This window comes from Culex pipiens, unplaced genomic scaffold (assembly GCF_016801865.2).
Source record: "Culex pipiens pallens isolate TS unplaced genomic scaffold, TS_CPP_V2 Cpp_Un0015, whole genome shotgun sequence".
NCBI lineage: Eukaryota > Metazoa > Arthropoda > Insecta > Diptera > Culicidae > Culex > Culex pipiens.
The window spans coordinates 145,101-168,286 of NW_026292832.1; the positions used below are offsets into that span (position 1 = coordinate 145,101).

General features: G+C 37.3%; 1 protein-coding gene across 3 annotated transcripts in view; it reads right to left on the reverse strand.

Annotated features, from left to right (window-relative positions):
- Nucleotides 1–23,186, reverse strand: part of LOC120429865 (nuclear receptor-binding protein homolog) — a 74,802-nt gene that overhangs the window by 8,523 nt on the left and 43,093 nt on the right. For all 3 annotated transcript variants that reach the window (XM_039594941.2, XM_039594939.2, XM_039594942.2), the window contains exons 3-6: nt 2,489–2,713; nt 2,280–2,410; nt 1,806–1,984; nt 1,447–1,737 (exon numbers count right to left, since the gene is read on the reverse strand). In XM_039594941.2, coding sequence (XP_039450875.1) covers nt 1,447–1,737; nt 1,806–1,984; nt 2,280–2,410; nt 2,489–2,713 — 826 coding nt within the window. The remainder of the gene's footprint in view (nt 1–1,446; nt 1,738–1,805; nt 1,985–2,279; nt 2,411–2,488; nt 2,714–23,186) is intronic.

Sequence of the window (23,186 nt, forward strand, 5' to 3'; positions counted from 1 at the left end):
AAATCTGGTTCCAGTCTGCAATCCGCTAAAAGTCTCCTAGCGGAGCAAACAAGATTCAAATGAATATTTTAGAGTTTTTTTGGAAAAGGTCCTATAAAAACTCTAGATTTGTGAATGGAGTGCTTTATTTTTATGGGAAATACATTGTTTATGCTTAAAATAAATAAAAATCGATCAGTTTACCCTTCAATTTACCGATTATTACCACGTTTTCAATAATATTCCAATTAAAAATTATAAATAAATTGATTAAAAACCCTCAAGTTCTAATTGAGATAACTAAAAATAGACACCGATAGACACGGAGATATTTTCAGGAAAAGTAGTTGAAAGTGTGTACTTTAAGATGCATTGTTCGGTTTTGCGCCAAAATGAGCCATCTTGAAAACATAGCAACTTAAAAATAGGCTTAAAATCACTTAAAATAGTTAAAACTCCTCAATAAAGGCTCCAAACATTTTGCTGTCTTCGGCAAAGATGTGTAATTTTATGTCATAAACAACTCTTTAGAACATAGTAGGCCGCTAACATGCTAACATTTTAAGTTATCACCGAAAAAGTGCTTTTTTGGACCATTTTTGCAAAAATGGCGTATATCTCGAGTAGATTAAGAGCTACAAATTTGGCGCCTTCGACAAACTTTGTGAAATTTTCTTCTCTACAATTTTGCGGAAGACACCAAAGCCCTACAACGTCATCCAACAAAGTTAGTTTTTGGTTGACACCCTGGAAGGTCGTCACCCTGTATGTCAATAACTTCAAAAGATAGCCGTTATCAAGTACAACAACTCTTCCGAAGACACCATTTGGCTAGGACGTCAAACAAAGGAGTTATCAATTTATTCCACTAAATTTTGCCACTCCGAACACTGTGGAATGTGGGAAAACATCCAGAAATATTCCACATTTACTTAATCACCTGCAACGCGAACCACCCTAATACTCAACCAAGCCAAAATTTTCCCCTTTCTATCTGCAATAACTGTCCCAAAGACACCCCTTAAATTTCAGTCCTTTTCATATGAAGAGTGGCCTTATCGTACGGAGTTTTTGTATTTATTTTAGAATATTTAGAATTTTTCGAGACATGCCAAGTAGAACTATTTGGCTCAAAATATACGATCGGTAACAAAACGTCATCACGACGAAAAATGGGTCAAGCGTTTTTCGAAAAACCGATATCTCGCGAAAAATAGCGATTTCTTCTCGTTTTTTCTCTTTCGTGGAATGCTCAATGGAACATTTTCACTGAAGATTCTTCCATCGCTGAGAATTGCTCAATGAAATCTTTGAAATTTTCTTATAAAACATCTTTTGAATTTTGTTAATTTTTTTTCTACTGTAATTTGAACTGTTAAAATTCGTCAACGATGCCTCCAGAGGAAAAAAAAAGATTCGTTCCAATCGTCTTCCCCCTTCTTCACTCCCTCTCCCGTTGATACTCACACGACGTGTTCACCAGACAGTGCGCGGCCAGCAGCTTCAGCGGGTGCACCTCGAACAGCAGCGGGTGAAACAGCAGCTCGCGGGCGGTAGGCCTTTTGGCAGGGTCATGACTGAGGCACTTGATGATGAAGTCCTTCTGCTGGGCATCCTCAAGACTCTCGACAGTGCGTTTGATTTGCTCCTCCGTGACTAGCGTACCCGAATCGCCGTTGCCCTGGATCTCGAGCGCGGCCATCTCCAGCGCACAGATGCCAAACGAGTAGATGTCGATGGCGGTCGTCGATGCGGCGGCTGGTTGAAGATTTTTGGGGTAGTTCAGTAAGGATTTGAGAAAATGGTGAAAGATTTGAAATACTCACTTCCATACTCTGGTGCTAAAAAATGCATATTTTTCATATTATCCCTACATGTTTTTACATGATGATGAATGGCATCTGGAGCTACACTACCAATTTTAACTAGACCATTATGTTGAATAAATATTGTATCACAGGTTAAGTTGCCGTGAATTACTGGCGGCGAACAGGAATGCAAATAACTGGAAAAAGAAAAGAAGGCCAAATGATTAGAAATTGTTCAACAGTGAAGAACATACGGCGAGTTGAAAATTTGAAGGTGTAAATTTACCTCTATTTTATGTAATTTTACTTGAATTAATGTGTAAGAATGGAGACAACATAGATAACAATGTAATTTTACATGGAAACCTGTGAAATTGTCATCTATTCTATGTAATTTTATGTTTACATATTGGCTTAAGTAAAATTTCGTGAGAAAACTATTAATTTACAAATTACAATTTTCAACTTGTTGTTTCTAAACTTTTTACTTACCTAAGTGCTGATAAAATTTGAGTACACCACCGCTTCCATGCTTGCAGTGGTAGCTTCTTAACGTTTTTCTTGGTACGCTTAAGAAACTGCTTCAGGGAGCCAGAGGACATATATTCCGTTATAAATATTACCTGTGGAAAAGGTCAAATCGTCAGTAAAAAAAAAACTGTGTGATGATTTACGAGAAAATCCATAAAGCGCGCACTCACCCTAGGCTTATCGTTATGCGTATCCGTCCAATAACGATGAAATTTGACTATATTTGGATGCTCTAACTGTGTAAGGTTTTCGAATACTAGTTGTATTTTTTCTTCTTGAGATTTGAAGTTCTTCCTCTCGGAAAACTGTACTTCGTTCCAGACAACCTCGACACCTTCCTCGGTGTCCATCGCCAGATGTGCACAGTCGATGCCAGGGACATCGCGCTGTTCGACCTGCAAGACAAAAAAAAGAAACAAATAAAAATCGACATTAATTTCCCGAAGAACACATAGAGGGAAAAATTAGGCTTCAGAAATATGTGGCGGCGCCGCCTGCAGGGTAGGCAACCAGACGGACAAGCCTTTGAACATTTTTGGGTGGCTGCTGCTGCTGTGGCATCGCGGCTGACGAAAAAGACATCCCAAAAGCAATTTGCCCGTAGGCTGCCTCAATGCAGTATAAATCAAGTCAGTTCGAATGATGGCGTTTTCTGGCAGGGTTTTTTTTTCGGAGGATATTCCTTGGTGGCTCTGCTGTCGGTGCCTATATAGTCTTCTTTGAGTTGCTGATGTGACCCCTTTCGCTTGGGTGGATTTGTGTTACATCGGGCACGAGAGGTGTGTCTTTGGGAAATGTTAAAATTTTAATTTAAGGATTTTTTTTTCTCTCACGGAATGTTCAACACATAATAAAAGCAATTTTTTTCAAAAAATGCAAAGTAAATCTGATTTTTGGAGAATTTTTTTTTAAATTTCACGATTGTTTTCTATTTATAGTTCTTTGCAATAAATCATAAAGCATTTACTACGGTGTCCACGCATCCTTTCTCCACTGCAGATTATGTTAAATGTGATCCATTCACAGAATCTTCTCTGCGGTAAACGCAACAGAGTAGGGCTGTCCGCTTACATTTTAGTACTACATTTTCGGCTGCACTTGCAATTATTTATATTGGCAAGAAAAATGCTTGTCTGCGTCTGTGTTGGATTAGATTTCATAAGATGAAAGTTTGCTAACAATTCCATCAATTTTATTTCTTTTTTTTGTTCAAGAAGAAACAATGCTTGAAAACTCTGTAGAGGTGCATCTCGATAAATAAATACAAAAAATAGAACTTGGCTAAATAAAATAATACAAAAATATTTGACAGAACAAACAAATCAAATTGTAACTTGAATATCAACCAAATACGTGAGACTTCAGGTTTCCTTTTTATTTAAATTTTATTTGTTAAATTTAAGAAACAAAACTGAACTAATAAAATATCACCGATTTTAAGAGGACTATCATAACAATAATGTATAAATTAGAATATATGTAGTGCATTTTTCCCTAACTCATTTGTAACAGGACAGAGACTATCAAGGTGTCTTTCATCAGCGATTCTCAATAGCAGTGTTGCCAGATCATTTACCATCATGACTCATCGGAACGGTTTAGCAATAGTAGCAATTACCTTATCCTACGTTGAACAAAAATGCAGCTCATATAGTAATTTTCTTCCAAATTTATATCCGGCTTTGAAAAGATATATGAATGAAAATTAAGTATAATGAGAGTGTTGCCAGATCATCACACTTTATGTTGCATTGAAATGTAATTAAATACTTTTTTAAATATTAAAGAAAGGTAATAAAAGAAATAATTTTTATAGATACGATATCACGATTTAATGATAAATGAATTTTGTTTTAAGTGTGTAAAACTTCAGGCAGGGTTGTCAGATCTTAATTTTTTCCCATCATTCAAAATAAATTGAATAAATCAGAATGTTGAACGTAATAAGTTCACATACCAAAATCAGACCTTTTTTGAATAGACCAAAATCGTTTTTATAAGAAATATTTTGGAGCTATTTTTGAATTTTACGATGTTACTGGGAGCTAGAGCGTCCAATTTTTCCGGGAAACGGGAAATTTTCAACAAATTTCCCGGGAATTCCCGGGAAATTTGAAATTTAACGAAAATTATTCTGATTCTGTTTATGATTTTGCCACAAAATTGTATAGAACAGCAACTTTAATGGTCAAAATGAGTGTAAGGATCAATTGATGGCTTGACTGCTTGTAAAAAATCATGCAACTTTGAGAAAATACGTAAGTTTTCTAATTTTTTAAGCTGTCTTTCAGATCACGCCGTATAAAAAAAATTAGTTTTTTTGGTTGAGAAGTATTTTTTTATATTTAAGTGTTTGGACTGTGAAAATTTATGCTCCAAAACCATAAAATTGCTTCTAAATATGTCTCAGTGACCATAAAGATGAAGCGAAAAAAAAAATAATGCAGACATATTTTTTTCAATGGCGTATGACTTATTCCAGAACAAGTATGAATAGATAATCATTAAATTTGCCTAAAAAATTTAATTTCTAGCGTTTTTTTACTTAAACACTATTTCATGAAATCACAACTCAAAGTTTTCAAATATTTGAAGCGACTTTTTGAAATATGGTTGCATTCTTTGGGTAATTTTCATATGAAACAAAATTGTTTTTTAATGATTTTTCATGATTTCATTTATTTCATTAATAAATTAATTAGATTAAAATAATTTTAATAGTGTAAAAATGGTTGAAATCAAACGATATATTTTCGTATTTAACCCACTTACGCCCTTGGTAGCTGTCGTGTTTCATAAATTAATAACTTAAAATTATAATTTCTCGAATACTTTTAAACAAATTCTTCTCGCACAACCCCTTTTGAACAATTTAATTATATCAATTAAATTTACATCCAATTTGGTAAACAAAAATGTTAAACAAATCTCAATTTTGATCTTGGCCAGAAGAGGTAAATATATTGTTTTCAAATGGTATAACAAAAAAAAATCGTTAAAATAGGTTGTCAAAAATAAAATAGTTAATATTCATTCCATAATAGCGTAATTTTTGTTGCTCAACATATAAGCAAACAATATTTCTAGTTGTTGCTTCAGAAATAAATATTATCTGAATTAAACTTTGACATGAAATTTACAGATAAGCTGATTAGTTCAATATGAACAGTAGATTGAAATGAATAAAATCAAATCAGGTACTCTAATTAGGTATTAGTTTTTGTATGATTTCAAAATATTGATGTCAAAAAGGTAGGAAAATGTATACTACCGCTTGTATTTCGTGAATTTCGAGAATTTTTTTTTCGGGAATCCCGTGAATTTCCGGGATTTTTTTTCCCGGGACGGGAAATTGGACGATCTACTGGGAGCACTGCTAACACAAGTATACTTGTCTTATGTGAATTTTAAAATAGCGAAATCGCAAAAAGTCTTCGATTTCCGTGGAACTTTGCTCTACGGGGCAATGTTGGGTCCTGATCACAAATCCAAAGTCCCTTTCGATGACGGTGGGGCGGTACTACCCCTTTCATTTTTTTCTGAACTTTTTAGATTTTTTTTTAGGCATGCAGTTTTTGAGTAATTTAATGTTATTTTTCAAATGCATTGTTGATCATTTGAGCTGAAAAATAGTGTAAATGAAAGAATTTGGATTTGGATTATATTCCGGAACTTGACTGCATACTGAATTTTCATTTTAGATTATATTTGAATACAAATCCCTCAACCAGAAACAAACATTTCTTCAAATCCTTAGAGAGCATTGCGAACAAACCCTTCTCCAAAAATTTCTCCACCGAATACGAGATGTGCAGAAGGCCCATTAGATTCCCCAACATCACGTAGTTGCCTTGAAGAAGCTCGGCTTTTTTTTATCCAGTATTTCGTCTGATGCCTCCCTTTTTCTTGGCGCATTGTGACAAGACAACATGTTTTGCCTTAAATAAGTTGGAGGCAAAATTAGGAGGTACACACAGGACTCCGTATATGCGCCACTCCGAGAGTGTATTCTATTGCTTACTTTCTTTTACGATTGGAATTCTATTGACATCTGAGACATCACGGTCGTAACAGAGACGTGTACTGACGTGTCTGTGTGAGTGTGCTTGTGTCAAGGGTGTTCGATCCAATGATGAAGGATGAAGAAGGGCAACCCAGACAAACAAACCAACAAACAAACAACTCTTCAGAATTGGGAAAGTTTTCGATGTCATACAGCTCATACGCGTTGACGACAGTGTTATGTCAGCGGAAAATTTTGGGCACCGGCGATGCATGCACAATTTTTAATTAGGTGTCATGTTCTTCTGAAACACACGCTCACGTTCATTAACGCACCCAGAATTCGCGGTATCATCGCCGCCGGTTGGTAGTGAGGTGACTGGCCCCGAAATTGTGCACCCAAACGGGAGAAGTGGGACAACTAATGTCATGTACCATCGGTTGCGCTTCGTTATGCAGTACTTGCCACTATTCGACCAAAACTGCGCAAAGCAGGCTTTGTGTTGTAGATATGTGTGCTTTTTGCTACTCTGATGTCACTAACCGTTATGGCGCAGAGGTAAACGGCAAGAATGGTAATCAAAGAGCTCTGGTTCAATTCTAGGTAACGGAACACTTTTGTAAGATATTTTTCTTCCGTCACAGTAATAAATTGTAAAAACCCTAATTAAAGTGTAACAGAACATAACCAACAGAGCACCAGCTTAGAAAGGCTTGACACAGTTTCACCAGTCAAACACTTTACAGTCTGGCGGCGCGGCAAAAACGGTGATTTATTGCCCTGGTGATGACCGGACCACACACATAAAACAAACTCAGACCAAGAAACGGCAAAAGACACACACAAAAAAACAGCCTGCCACTAATGTTGGAAGTAAGTTCTCAACTTCTGAGGCCAAAGGAAAGATAGAGCTGCATGTTTTTGTCCCAGTTTTTTTTCGTATTGCCAAAAAACTGCCGGGGTGACACGTAACCAAACGTTATGTCAGTCGCACAAGGTTGCAGGACAACCGTTCGGGATGAGTGAAAAAAAAGTTCAATTCAGGGAGGCAAAATCGAAAGGATTTGGATCGGATCCAGAAAGGATAAAGTAGTTACTTAATGCTTGAGCAATGAGGTGTTTATTTGGAATCTGGTACATTACGTCGAAAGTCGTTTCGCCGAATGGACATTTCGCCGAAAGTCATTTCAAGAATGTTGCCTTTTTTTAAGGAGCTGCTCACGCAAAAAAAAGTAAAAGCATTCATAAATAAATCTTCTTTTTAAATTATTCATAGGGCGTTATATTGAATATTTGCACCTTTTGAAATGTTAGTCTTGATTTAATTTTTTTGAAAATATTGTTTTCGAAAAGATCGGAAAATTTCACGAATGTTTCATATTTTAACATTGAAAATCGGATCATTAGTTGCTGAGATATCGACGTTAGAAAATGGTGGGTTGTTTGGGTGAGACTTAGAAAACATCAATTTTCCTGTATTAAATGTATTAAATGTATTAAATATTAAAAATATGTTTGAAAAGCTGTGAAAATTCTCTATATTTTGCCATGCAAAGGTTTAAAGCATGGCAAAATATAGAGAATTTTCACAGCTTTTCAAAAATATTTTTTCAAAAGTGAACTAATTAAAAAAAAGTTAATAACTGCGACTATTTTCAAAAAAGTTACCAAAAAATGGCTTTAACTTGAAAACGGTGCACTTTATCAAAATTTCCCTAGAGTACTTTTTGATTGCAAATTTGATTTTACATCAAAAAATAAAGTGGAAAAATTATTGCGATTTTTTGAAAAAATCAGTATTGATAAAAAAAATCATAACTCGGTCAAAGATTTTTTGCACAACCTGGAAATTTCTGAAAAGTTGGCATTTGATGTCCCCTAAAACATATCAAAAAATAAAAAAATAAAAACAGTGTTTTTTTTTTGCAAATCAAGTTTTAGTGACAAAAAGTTAAATAAAAAATCACCAATTTTTTTTTACCGTGTATCTTTTTTTTTTTCATTGTAGTCCTTATCCAAATCACAACTTTGCCGAATACACCAAATCGATCAAAATATTCCTTCAAAAGATACAGATTTTTGAATTTTCATACATCATTTTGGTATGGACAGCTGCCAAATTTGTAAGGAAAAATATATGGACAAACTAATGATGCAAAATGGCTTCATTGGGGGCATACCGAAAGCACCATAAAAGTTTCAACCGGATTAAAAAATACAAAAATTAAAATTAAAAAAAGACCAATTTCGTAGAGAACTGCTCAAATATTTTTATTTTATTTTTTAAACTACTGATTTATCTTCACAATTCATTTTCTGTCATTTTTTTTCATTCGGCGAAACGATCGTCGGTAAAACGTCCAACATGAGCATAAGTCGGTTAGTGATTGAGTCAATAAGTTAGCGAGTGAATGAGTGAGCGAGTGAATCAGTGAATGAGTGAGCGAGTGATTAAGTGAAAGAATGAGTGAGAAAGTGTTCGAAGAAGATGAAGTTATTTTTATCTTTTATTTTTAAGTGAGTGATTTGTCGATTTTGTAGAATAAGCGAGTACGTGAATAGGTGAGTGATTGAGTGAGTGTATGAGTCAATGAATGAGTAAACGATTGAATCAGTGAATTCCTGTTTTTAAATCTTAGGTTTTTTTGCTTCATATTTTCTTTATATTTTTTAAATAATGCGTATGCTGGTACAAATATTGAAAAAAGTTTTTCCCAATAAAAATTACAATAATTTTTCAAATCGTGTGTTCCAGACTAATTATAAAAATGATACCATTTTTAATCAATTTTAGATACATTCTCATATTATTAGAACTTAAACTTTTGGATAGATTCTTGAAATTTCTCGAAATATACCGTCAAATAATATTTTGTTATATATTTATTTTAAATAAAGCGAAATAAAATTTAAAATAATATTTTTTTCATTAAAAAAGAAGCTTATTTGAACAAAATAGTTCATTCTAACCAGAAGGCGCAGAAAAGGGGGAAAATCCTCCCCAAAAACCGGGCCAAATTGATTTTTTTCTGCCGCATTAATGCAGCGCAGCGTTGCTTCGTCCACCTGGCGATGAAAAACAGTTCACTCAAGTGCCACAACTCATTCTCGCACCCGGACACTTCATCCAAATGTGATCGACATCAATCATTGGCGCCAGCAGCACCAGCAGAACAAGAAAAATGACCGCGATGAAAGAGATTTTTCGCCATTTTTTTAGCAAGGGTGAGTGAGTTAAGTTTGTACTTTAACCTTGAACTTGGTACAATAAAGAACTTTTTCGAACTAGTTTCAAGCTTGTTTGCATTTTTCTAATTTGAGATAATTTTTAGTGAAAAATTGTAGTTTTATAATTCTCCTCAATTTTAAAATCCAAGCCTTTACCCTACATGTTCCGCCGTTGTCGTACTTCCCGGCTCTATTCAAGCTAACATTTTGATGGGGGTAATTAAGTCAAATTAATGAATGACCACACACAGTCACACAGAAAGCGGATCAACACTTGTCCCACAAGGGGAGACAGTTCGCGACCGACCGACGGTGATATCCTGTGGTGCGGCCAAAGAAAGACATACGTGTCTAAAAATATGGCGGGGCCAAACATGTTTTGGTTCTGCTCACTCAACAACGGCGGTGGTGGCGTCTGTCATCTGTCCGCGTTGCGTTTCTTGGCGAGTCCCGTGGGATGTGTGCCGTGGACGTAATCAGCTCTTCTAATACTCGGGCGGTGTGTAGCAATTTGGACAGACAATTTCGCGGATTCAAGGACTCTCTCTCACCCCAGAAACCGCACATTGTTGCCATTCCCGGATGGACAGCTTGTTTATGCAAGCCGGGTGTTTACCGCATTTTGTGTGTGACACTTTTGTCATATTAATCATTAAGCATAATTCGGCTAATTTGTTAAATATATTTGTTTTGATCTGTCTTAGTTGAAAAAGTACACTTTAGACTTTTTTTTAATAAATAAATTACTTGATAACTAATACCTATACATAAGATAACCAATATTCGCTTAAAATGGATTTTTAAACACTGGCAATATACCAAAATCGGCAATATTTCTTTTTTCTTAGCAGCGCTGCTTGAAAGGCACGGCGACTGATTGGTTAAGTTGAATTTAGCCATTCTAAACCCAGTTTTTGATTCGACAGCTCGTTTATTGTAGCAAATCAGTCGAGAGTCAGTCAATGAATCTCTTGATGCGTAAGTTACTTCACGTAACGAACGATTCTACTGCATTCTTGAGAGAGGATTCGAAAGGATTCGACTAAGGTACGTTATCCATTAGTGGACCCCTTTCCTATAGTGGACCCTCTGATTTTTGATTAAAAATTCAATAAAATCACAATTTCAAGCGTGTTGTTGTCTACAAATCATTTATTTGGCATGTTCAGCATCATTTAAAACAATGTTGACTGACATTGAATTTTCCTTTTCACCAAAATAAGTGTTTTGAGTTCGACATTTGAAAGTATTTTCTCAACAAAACTGCATTTATATTTTATGATTTAATTAACTATCCAATCATTTTTTGACTAATCATTTAACTTCAGCAAGTCGAAATAATGTAAGTTTAAGGAACTTTACTAAAATAAAGCGAAGATCCGCTCATTTTCAAGCAAAAAATAGGGGGGTCCAATATCCAAACTTTATCAAAAGTGGACCCCTGATATTTAACCCTCAAAAATGAAGAAAACTGTGCATTTAAGCAAAAGTTTCTCATAAACATACAATAAATGCTTGTTGTAATCAACCTAAACGCATATTTTTTTCAATTATCAGTATAAAAATAGCTGTTTTCATGTTAAAAGTACCAAAAATGCTGAAGCCGTAAGAATTTGTAATTAATCAAAACTATAGTTAATTGTACTTAACTGAAGCATCATAATTGCAGTTTGAAATGATATTTTTAATAATAAATCAATAACAAAACTTTTTTTTTTTAAATAAACATGCGTGGTTTTATCAGCAACTGTAAACAAATCTATTGTTTAGTTTCGGTCAACCATTTATGTTATTAATATGGAAAAATTAGCATCAACATTACTTTTTTTTAATTATTTTTATGTTTACAGTGGTTTTCGAAACGTTTTCTCTGATATTTTTCGGAAATAAATGTGTTTAAATGTCTGTTAGATTTGTTGTTGTTTAAAGCCAAATTTGTTAACAAAACATATTTGTTTATGATGAAAAGTGAACAAAATCCATATTTTATTCATTATATCTATCATTAGACCTACACCATGCACCAAAAAATCAAATATCTGGTAAATTTGGTATAAAAATAACAATTTGCCTAAAGTGGACCCAGGCCCACAATCGGATTATGGACCCGGGTCCACTATAGGAAAAGAGGGTCCATTACAGGCAAAAACAACTTTTTTTTAAATGGCTATTTTTCTGCTCAAAAACAAATAACTGATGAAACAAATAGTCAAAATTGTTCAAAAGACTTTAGATTCTATTGTTTTGTACAAAGGGTTATGAAAAAGTGCATAAAATATTGAAAATTTGTGAAAAAAAAACTCTACTATCACAGCTAAAAAAGTAGTAATTCAGCTGCGTGTAAAAAAGCCTGGGTGTAAAATAAATATTGCATTATTTTATGCAATTTGATGTGATTTTACACCCTGAAATATGTAGCCCATCAGTATGAGAAACCTACTTGACCGAAATGTCAAGCTCATATATGCGTTTATCCTTTCAGCTTTTCATCGGTCTGATGGCCGAGTGGGCTAAGGCGCCAGCCCTTACTGTTGGTGCTGGGTTTGAATCCCGTCGGTTGCAACTTTTTTTTGTGTTTGCAAAAATTGTACATGCAGTGTGTAATATTAAGTGTTTATTTTGACGAAGGTGATGTGCATGCTTTTGCATGCGATTTTACCATCGGATTTTTTGCTGTTTAGAAGGTCTACTAAAAAAAAAAAAAAAAAAAAAATGGTTAAAATACCCTACCATGAATTTAAAACTATGTTTTCACCAATTCAACGCAGCAAAGTCAACGGGTTGCCCACACAGATGTATCAATTACACAGCAGACGCAGCAGGGATCACAGTGTCGTCAATGACAAGACTCTAGGTTGTTCATGATCTTGTTCATGTAAATTTACGATACTTTGTAGGCATTTTCGTCATTGACCAAGAAGGGTTTGTTTTGTCCAACTCAACCACTTACAAGGTAAACAAAGTAAAGAAAGTAAGCATCACACTTTCGCTCTCGTAAAGATTACAGGTTTTATCACCCTCCGCGTGAAGGATGAACCACTTTCTCCCTTGACGGCAGAACGGATTCTTGTTTACGTGCGAACTGACAGCTTGTTTATTTACACTTGAAGACGCGACCAACAAGCCGGTCACAAATCCACTGCCATCTTCTAGCTATCTCGCTCTCCGGTGTAGTTTTAATTAGTTCGAACTTTGATCGGCTCGGCTACCGCCGCCGCCGGCGACATCTCAACTGGCCCGAACTGGCTACGGTCAGAATCGACCCTCTCGGAACTGGTGGCGGAGCAGGTTCTAGGCTGTAATCTCGCAAGACGCCGTCGCCGACGAGGATGAAGATGATGATGGCCGTAAACGGTACGAAAGTATCTTGTACAGAGGGGCCCCATCAACGTTTCTTGGGTTGGCATTCGATGAAATACATACTAGAGGGAACCTATAAATAACCGGCAGATTACTATTTATAGTGGCGGTCAAGCGCGACAAACAACCTGCCGGCGACGCTGCATCATAACAAAGGGACTCTGGGACAGGTTTCTGCGCGAGGAATGCCCATTTGAGAGTCCCTTTGGGTTAGCAGAATCTTAATGCCTATGACTTTGGTCACCGATCCAGTACTTGCACTATGACATACTAGGATGTAACTGACATGACTGATCAACAAATTCATTTTTGTTACATCCTAATAAGATAAGTTATTGTCGAACAAAGATCATCTTGCAGGACATACAGCTTAAGACGTTGCGAAGTAATCCGAGATATAAAGACAAACTATTTGAAGTTCTTACCAAAACAAAGAATCTCTCAGTACTACTGATTATTGAGACCGTTTACAACCTTCTAATACTCTCATCTACTGAAACTTCTTCCGGCCCCCAATTGGTCGAATCGCGTCACGACCGTTAAACCGAAAGTCAACGTCAGCGCAGACAAATTGCGTCGTAGTCGTCGACCGTCAGACGATAATCAAGAGATTTATATATTTTTGCCGGTCACCATACTAAATCGCACACGCGCTCCGCTCTCTCTCTCTCTCTCTCTCTCTCTCTCTCTCTCTCTCTCTCTCTCTCAAGTGTTCTAAATACTAGTAGGTCGTCCTAATCTGGGTCCGCCCGACCACTTGTTCTCGGTTAGGTCGTCCCCTCCCGTTTTCGTGTGGTATTCGTTTTTAAGCCCGCTTGGTATTAGCGAGTGATTAGTGGATTTGGAAAGCGCACCCCACCTTCCCAACCCATATTGGTATTCCAAAATGATCCATTTTGGTTGACGCTAATCGGCGTTCCGAATCGGCAGTTAAAGCCGTTCTCGAGTTTCCGACACGAGTTCGCCGACGGCGCTTGTTTGTTGGGTTAGAACGCGCGGCGGTTCCCAGCGTTCAATCGTAACGCGCCAATAAAATAAACAAAGCGTCGATGTTGTATTCTCTACTACAGTTTAGAACATCACGATCATGGGGACAGGTGGTGTTTGTGGGGCTTCCCGGTGCAGTCAGTACGCAGATTACGACGATTGCCAATTTACCCTACACGCCGGTGTTATTGTCCCTTTAACGAGCACGGAATCGAATGAGGAAGCGATCCGCGAGATTTCATCTCTAGTATCCGAAGTAACTTATGACATTGTTTACTTAGTACGCGCACGCGGTTGGGCACAAAGTTTCACGAAAAGTATTTATTTACCGGTTTGTTGTCGGTATTATTACATTTTTTGTTATTCATCACAGTCTAGAACAGCAAAACAGGGGTAGCGGTTGACCGTGGAGGTTGATTTATTTTTTGACGGAAGAACTGCTGTGGAAGGTATAGAAGCCAAATGATTGTTTACGTTCAGCGTTGGTGAACTAGTTAGCTAGTTAGTTGCGGTGACTATTATGGAAAAAGCATAATCCAGGATATGGAAGGGGTTAACGCTCGGCACGAATGGATGCTGCACAGAGTGCGGCTTAGCATGAGAGATCTCTATGGGGTTTGGAAGGCGGATGTGGAATGACGGTTGTGTTTGCTATTAAAAGGTTATTTATTTCAGCAGTGCCAAGCTGGATGCAGATGGCATGCTGGAGAGTAGAACGTTTTTTTTTTGGTACCATTTGTCGCTTCTAGATGATCATTATGACTTCAAAAGTAGTAGTAGAAGTATCTCAATGCATTAATAAGATTACTGATCAATAATTTCCGTTACACACCCGTGTCAACAGGTAGTTCAATCTCCTACTTGATTTATGCCACTCTGTGTCGTTAAGTGCTAATAACCCCTAATGGTAATAATTAAATAAACTGTCTCCGTCGTTCGTCAGTGTTGGCATGTGTGTTTAACTTGCAAATGCGTAGGACGTCGTTTGATGGGAACTAGCTATTGACTTTGTGGGGGCGACCGATCTTGTTTCATTCGCAGCAGACACACACACACTCGGTCTCGAGCAGTTGCTTACCCTCCAGAACCAATTAGTTGTTGTATCAAACTGTGTGACAGCCAATTGGCGCTTTAGATAAGGAGGAAGCAATCGAGCAGTCGATTTGCAGTTTTGCGTTTATAAGCACCCCTTTTACGAAGTTGACTTTATAGCCGACGTACACTATTGCAAGTACCAACTACTAATGTCTTCCTTTTATCTATACCCAAGTAACATTTTTTGTTGCGCATCCTTAAATACAACTATTTCGTAACACCCAAAATGTGCTATCAAAACATAGTTAGAACACTCGTGGTGCCCTAAATTTCGAACCGGCGACCTCTGAATTGTGAGTCCAGTGCGTGGTCCGATTGATGCACCAGGGACAAGGATACGGGATTTGGAAGACGAGAATTGTTGAAGCTCATTTTATTCAACAGGATAAGAGAAAATCTCCACGATATCCTCTAGTAAGTTTAGCTTGTAATTGGACGGTTTTTGGAAGGAGAATAATCTAGAGCGTTGCTTTAGGCGAGTTATAACGATTTTTTGCATTGTTCGAATTCTTCGTGTGCTCTCATTTCTATTTTCTTATGCTATTTAGCGAGGTCTTCCTTTACCGCGCAATCCATCAATCCTATTGATATCGCCAGTCCCTGCTACACCGCGGAAAAATGATTGACGAATATTTAATAGTTCAACGATCTCCCCTGTTTAATCGCAGCAATTAGACACTAATCCCAGAACCATTGATCAACTTGTTTGCAACGCGTACTTTTTTTCCTCCCGCCCCGAACACAGATTAACATCTTCCTCCGTTCCAACCGATTCCGACTGCGCGGACAGGTGGGCGTCGTGACGTGACGCGTGGGTGTGGTGACACCGCGAGGTGGGGCAGGGCAGGGCAGGGCAGGGCGTTCGGGCTGCCAACAATGATTAAGCGTTGGCACTTGGTCGAGCAAAGCGCGCAATCCGTCGCCGCCGATGATGGAGGGATTAATTAGGTGGAATATTTATTGGCCGCGCGATTCGTTGTTCGGAGTTGATCCAGCGGCGTGGGATTTGCAGTACACGCGTTATTGTAGGATTGCGGACAAAGGGTATTGTGCGTTCCGTTCTGATCTGCTGGAAGGTACAAAGAACGGTTCTCCAGTTGACTAGCTTTGTGAGCAAATAGTTGGAGTGATCTTCGTAATTTTGTACTAATTCCGTCGGATTCTTGAATAATTAGAGCCACTCCTTATATGGAGAACATCGCGATACCGTACCGTACAGAACTAAAAGTGGCTCGTTTTACTGACGTAGACTGGGAGTGTTATCATGTCATGCCATCTTTTGCACGGCGAAAAAAAAGGCAGTTAAAACGTCAGCAGATACAGCACCTGTGTGAGGTGTACCGATGCATATGTATAACGCCGTACTGGGTGTGTTTGCTCAAGTTTTGTCTGGCGCCACCTGTCCTCTTCTATACCTGTGCAGCGAGGTGTCGCTTTTCGTGATAAAAATCTATTTGTATCAAAGGGGGGAGATTTGTGCATGCACTCGTGTGTCCTTGAAGTTTTGGGGAAAGGTCGAAACAATTGCATCTAACTCTAACTCAGTGCACCAAGTAAAATAGTTGAAATTCCAGAAATTCCTAAAAACAACAACAAATTCAAACATACCGCACAAAAACAAAAGAACATCCTTGCATTAAGCGGCCATGCTCGCGGGGATCAAGAAAGGAGCACGCCCGTAAATATTGTGACATAATGACCGGTAAACTTGACCTTTTTAAGCTGGTTCTCTCTCTCTCTCTGCTGACGCTGCTGCTGTGTGTATAGAGCAGGCTAGACTACTCGGCGACGACGGCTACGACGTTAATGTGACCATTAACGAGAGAGAGAGGCAAAGTTGGTCAAACCCTTATTTACCTTGCCCCCTACTTTATTCTTGCGTTTCGCGAAATTGAACCGTATTGGATCGGCTGCAAGTGCGTGGCCGAATGGTTACGCTGTCCGCTTTGTAAGCGGATGATTCTGGGTTCGATTCCCATCTGCTCCAACCTTCCATCGGATGAGGAAGTAAAATGTCGGTCCCGGCCTTGGTTGTTATGCCGTTAAGTCATTCCAGGTGTAGGAGTCGTCTCCATGCCATAAGTACAAACAACACACCAAACCAAGCCTACTCCGGTGGAATCGCTGGCGGCGGTTGGACTCGCAATCCAAAGGTCGTCAGTTCAAACACTGGGGTGGAAGGTTCCTTGGAGTAGAAAGAGGTTTGGGTGCTCTCCCCATTCAAGCCTTCGGACTCCTAGGTTCGAGCAGAAACTTGCAATAGAGACCACAAAAGACCCGGGGGTCGTTAATGTGGATGGTTTGATTTTTTTTTTGATTTTTTGGATCGGCTTTGCGACTGTTGACGCTCGACTACGTCAAGAACTGTTTTAATTAGTTTTAAAATGTTTTGTAGATTCTCGAAGGAATTTTTGGTCTACAAATTTTTAAACTTTTAAGTTTTTATCAATACAAAAAAATACACTTAAAGAAAAAACGATCTTTTAAAACATCTAGAGAAATTTGGATGTATAATTCTGGAGTGTATTCGAACGTAACGAACGTACGTTCAATAAACCAAATAAACCAATCGTATTCTGGACTTTGAACACTTTGTTCGTGATTCCCTTTTAGTTTTACGTTTGTTCATGATTTTCGGAACTCTTTTTTCTCCGTGTACCTTTTCTGTAAACCTCAGGTTTTTTGTTAAACGTTAAACAACATTTTTTTAAATCAATGTATTTTTATTTTATTTGAGGAGACAATTCTAATAAATCTAAAGAAGTACTCAGTTTTCCAAATGATTAGCCGCCGACTATGTTTCTTTTAAAATCTTAAAAATAATTACGTGTTTTTGTGCTTAATAAGGTCAAAAACTATTTAAAAAATATAATACAAAACAAAAAAGCTCCTATAACTCTTTTGAAACCGTCACAACTGCGCCAAAATATCCTTCCTTTTCTTTTTTTTTAAATTGGCACCCAGGGATGCCGGGTGAAATTTATAAATATCTGCCTTTTTTGTTTTAGAATGCCTGCAAAAGTCTCCAAATGCAAGCAAGCTGCCGAAACTGGTCACTAGTCACAAGAGGATGATTTTTGACACGAAAATCCCTGGCAAAATAAAAAAAAACTTTTTTATAAATGTCTACAAAAGTCGAAATTTCTGTAAATCTGGCATCCCATACATTTTAAATTGAAATAAGTGCTCAGAAATTCTGAGTCAGAATTGCTTATACTACTTATTGAACGAATTTGTCGCATCTTCAAACATTAAAATTTAATTTCTCAATGAATGTTAAACCAACTCTGATGATGATGTATAGAACTGCAACTGACAATACATCTTAAGGTATTTAAAAAAGTTATTTTAGTTAGTGAAGTTAGTGAACAATGCCGCAATGTTTTTTGGACTCTTAATTGAAAGAATTTACACATTATTCTTTCATAAAAGTCCAGATTTTTGCATTCCATTTAAATTAACTTGGTAAATATATCCAAATCTTAGTAATAATTTAAGCTTGAGGTTAAAAAATGCTTGAAGTAAAAAAAAAAAAATGGAAATATGGAAATTGTTTCGCTTAAATAGGTACTTCCCGTAGCTTCGCCACTTGAAAGGAACTCTGATAAGGGGTTACATATATGTAAGAAATCACAAAATTTCATATTACAAAAAAATATTGAATTCACTAAAAAGATGACTATCAACTCCTGACTCCTGATAGATTCATGAAGATATTTCATGAATAAACTGAGTTAGAGACGATTTCTTGAGTTTTTTTAAAGGACCAATAAACTATTGTCTTTCATATGTTTAGGCCGATGCAAATATTTAAAAAAGTTTTTGTCCCTCGGCCCAGGCCAAGGTCAAGGGGGGGGCAAAAAAATAAAAAAATATAAAAATTTAAATAACAAGCCATAGTCTTCACATTTAAATGAAAAAAGTGTTTTAAAATGCATTTTACACTAGTTCAGTTGTTTTGCAATCATTAGTTTTCAAAAAATCTAAGATCTGACAAAAACAAAAATTGTATCGAAAAAAAAGATTTTGCATCGAAAATTTTCAAAAAATCTTAAGATTTTTTAATAAACCCAAACATGCTAAAAATGATTTTAAACGCAGGAGAATGTATTTTAATTTGATTTCAGATGGTTGCACTTGAATTTTCATTGAAATTTTGAAGTTTATTGTAAAAATATTTTTTTTGCCCCCTGATTTTTCGGGCCAATTTTGAAGGGGGGGGGTGACAAAAACTTTTAAAAATATTTGTACCAGCCTTATAGGACCTAATGAAAAAAAAAAACTCTAGATTTAAACTCAAAATTTTGCCATGCGCAAAGCGGACTGTCAAACTTCCCGATTTTAAAATTTTGCCTTTTAAAAAAATACAAAAATCTAAAATTGTAAATTTTTCATATGAAAAATATATATTTTTTTTTAAATAAGGTTTTTAAAATCGGCCTTCGTCATGAACACGGGACTGGTTCAACGAGTCTTCACCAAAATTTTGAGCCGATTTGGTCAACGCAGTGTTGACATATCGTGGCACCCGTTTTTTGAAAATGCTAACAACAACGTTTCAACCAAATGTCTCCAAATTTATTTTGTTAACAGATGAAAATGTATATTTCAATACCCTGCCTCTACCAACCTCTGACATTTTTGCCGATTTACATGTATGTAGCCCCTTAAGTAGTTTGATAAGTCGAATCTTTTATGAAGTGTTTTTGAGTGATTCTATTAACTGTGAAATAGTGCCAACCAGAATTTAATTAGGAAGGTTTCTTGGAGTATGAAGTGTAAAGCTTTATCCAATAAAAAATAATTAAGGAATAGTTATTGGAAGGTTATTAAAGTTATAAACGTAGTGCTTAGACCTACGTTCGATAACATGTTTTACTTAAGGCACAATCCTTTGTTGAAAGAATTTTCTAGGTAATTTGGCAAACGAAGAAGCTTGACCAATTTCATTCCACTATTAAAACATTCCAAACATGTCGTGAGAACATCCACTCAAACTGTAGCCATTTAAGGTGTGGTTGGTTCACTTTGTGAAAGTAATATTAATTTTCGGGCACAAAAGACGAATAGTATCAGAATGACGAGCCGTTCAGTCGTAATTTACTTGACCTTTGAGCTCAATTTCTTTCCTCAAAATTTAGTTCATACTTGATGGTATTGTGCAGAATTCGCTGAATTCTGAATTGCCTCAAATAAACCGTTTATTCAATAGAACTCGCGCTTCAGCAAGTGTGGCTTTGCGCTGTTCAACCAAATCGAGCTCGTTGATTGACGCTCTGATTATGACCGTTTCTTAAACAGCGCAAACTATACTAATTCGTCACAATAAGGAGGCAGTTTCAAGTGCTACTAATGCGTAGTAAATTGTATATACATTCAATATAGCTTCCCGCCACTTCACTCCACTTTACCGCGCCGCTGACCTTCACCTTGGCAGTGAAGAAGCGAACAAACGGCTGCTCGCCGACAGAGGTAGTGCACAAGAACTCTGGGAACACTGAACTTGGGGTACGAATACGAGTGCGGCGCCTAGTACTAGTGGCGTTAGATTACACAGAAATTCCTAAACAAAAGCCAACCCGCGAAGCCTCCTCACAGCAGTGCGAGGTGTTGTTTGCTTTGGTTGTAAATTTAGTACACACACTCGCCCAGTGCTAGGATTTTTTATTACGCATCGTAAATCGCACGCCCGATGTTGGTGGTCGAATCGCATCAATATACCAGTTCTCTCGAGGAGAAGAGCATTTCAGAGTACACTTGCAGCACTGCGAGCGTTCTGTTATCATCTGGAAAGAGCGGAAAACGCAACCTCAACTTGTTTCGAGCTTGTTGTTTCATGTGTTTCAGCCCGGACTCGGAAGAGAGTGCAGAAACAGATACGCGAGAGGACCGGAATGCCGCACAGACAACGTGTGTGTGACAATGGTGTGATAAGGAAGAACACGATGTCATACACGCGGTAGTCAGTGTGAAGGTCATCCAAACACCAGCGACTGCCTACAATACGGATTCTGTAGGTCAATAAAACCAGGGAGGTTGGAAAAAAGACTTCCTGGATTAGGTTGCACTGCGTTGAACCAGATTACGCCGGTCCCCGTGCGTATCGGCGTGAGTGACCTTTGCGGTATTGTTCTGGAATGCATAGCAGGTAGTTTGGTTCAGATAGATGAAATAGCTTGATACTATTCTCGCAAAATAAAGTATCCGATTCATCCAAAATGGCTTAGAATGAAACAGAACATGATGAGAAGCTATCCCGGGAAAACAGTATGATATATAATAATCAATAATCTAATTTCATGTATCAGTATTCCTTCTGAATGTAAAATAATATCGATATAGGGAATGTTGATTAAACATTTCAATGTTAGAAAAAGTGTTTGCCTAGAATCGCCATGAGGAGTCTTCAATTTAAATATTTTGTATTTTTTGTCAAAAGTTTTAAGTTACACGTACTCACAAATATTTTGCCATTTTGGATGTCTTGAATCGCTTGGCACACTCACCTGAAAAGAGAAATAAAAAAAGAAAACATTAGTCAGTACATCAAGATCAATTGCGCCAGCGAAATCCGAGTCAATACAATCTGTAACATCTCGGCGTCGTTTTCTGCAACCCGATCCCACTCACAATCGCTCACCACGACCTGCGCCCCCCATCATCTCTTGCCCGGCGCCGCCATGTGACGCCATCTAAATCTTGGCTAAACTCTGCCAACATCGCAATAACAGTGTAATACGAAGGGGGGCCCCGCCAATGCTGGTCGCCGGCGGACGTGTCAACGCCACAAACAGTGAGAGAATAACTTTAATTAAATTGACCTTAAGTTATAGGTATGTGCGCGCTCGTACGTCTCCTCCCACACGGTGAAGCCCCTAGTCCATCTTATTCCATCCCATGGAGAAAGGGGGGGTTGGGAGGGTCATGATGCCGGTCAGTAGTGGCAAATTGTCCAATTACTGGGAAGCGGCGCAAACTGGGCTAACGTGCCACTTCAGTTTATTGCATAATTTTACGGGTGTGCTGCTCTACGGCGGCGTGACAAGGGTGGGGAAACGGCCATTGATTTGGGTGAAGTGAAGTTGCATACCTGCGCGAGAGTGATGATTAGTCGTAGGAACTATTAATAATCTGCCAAGGCTGGGCAAATTGCAAGCGCCACCTGGAGATAATGCCGGGTGCTATTACACCGCGTGGCAAAAAATAAGATCAATTTAAATATGTTTGCCTTTTTTAAACATTTTTTCAAAATTCTTTCAAAAAAATAGTCCTTCTGCATGTTTCATAGTTATTTATGTAGTGTAGCTATGTGATTTTAAAGATCATTAAGATCAAGATTGAGCAATTTTGACTTAGGATAATGGTCAATATAAAGATGTTCAAGGGGTTACATACATGTAAATCGTCAAAAATGTCAGAGGTTGGTATGAGCACACATTTCAATTTTTTTTAAATCTTTTTGCAGGGCATTAAAATATACATTTTCATCTATTAAAAACATAAATATGAAGACATTTGGACATACTATTGCCGATATATAGTTATTTTAAGTTAGCAGTTTCAAAAAACGGGTGCCACGATATCTCAACACTGTTTTGACCAAATCGGCTCAACATTTTAGTGAAGACTCGTTTAACCGGTTCTGTGTGCATGACGAAGGCCAATTTTCAAAAACTTGATTAAAAAAAATATACTTTTATGTTTCTCATATAAAAAAATCGTCAGTTTTTGATTTTTATATTTTTTAAAAAAGCTAAATTTCAAAATCAGGCTTCGTCATGCACACGGGATATGTCTTGGGAGTCTTCACCCCGAATCTCAGCCAATTTGATCCATCCCATCTCGAGATATCGTGGCACCCGTAAATCAACTCGGTGTTTAGAGAAAAACGTTCACAATATTGAGATTTCGCTTTGAGCATGGCAAAATTGTGAACTTAAATCGTCTCTTAATCAGTTCAGTCACGAAATATCTTCATGAAACTTTCAGGAGTGTTTGAAAATCATCTTTTTAGTGAATTTTCTGAAATATGATTTTTTTTAATTTTCTCCATGAATGTAACCCCTTTAGTAAAATTGTCTGAAAAATCGATTTCCGCATTTGGTTTTTGAATATTTTGACGTTTAGACCACTTAAAAAACAGTTTTAGTAAACGATTTTTTAATTTTTTTTTTTGGGAAAGACTTACTATCCTG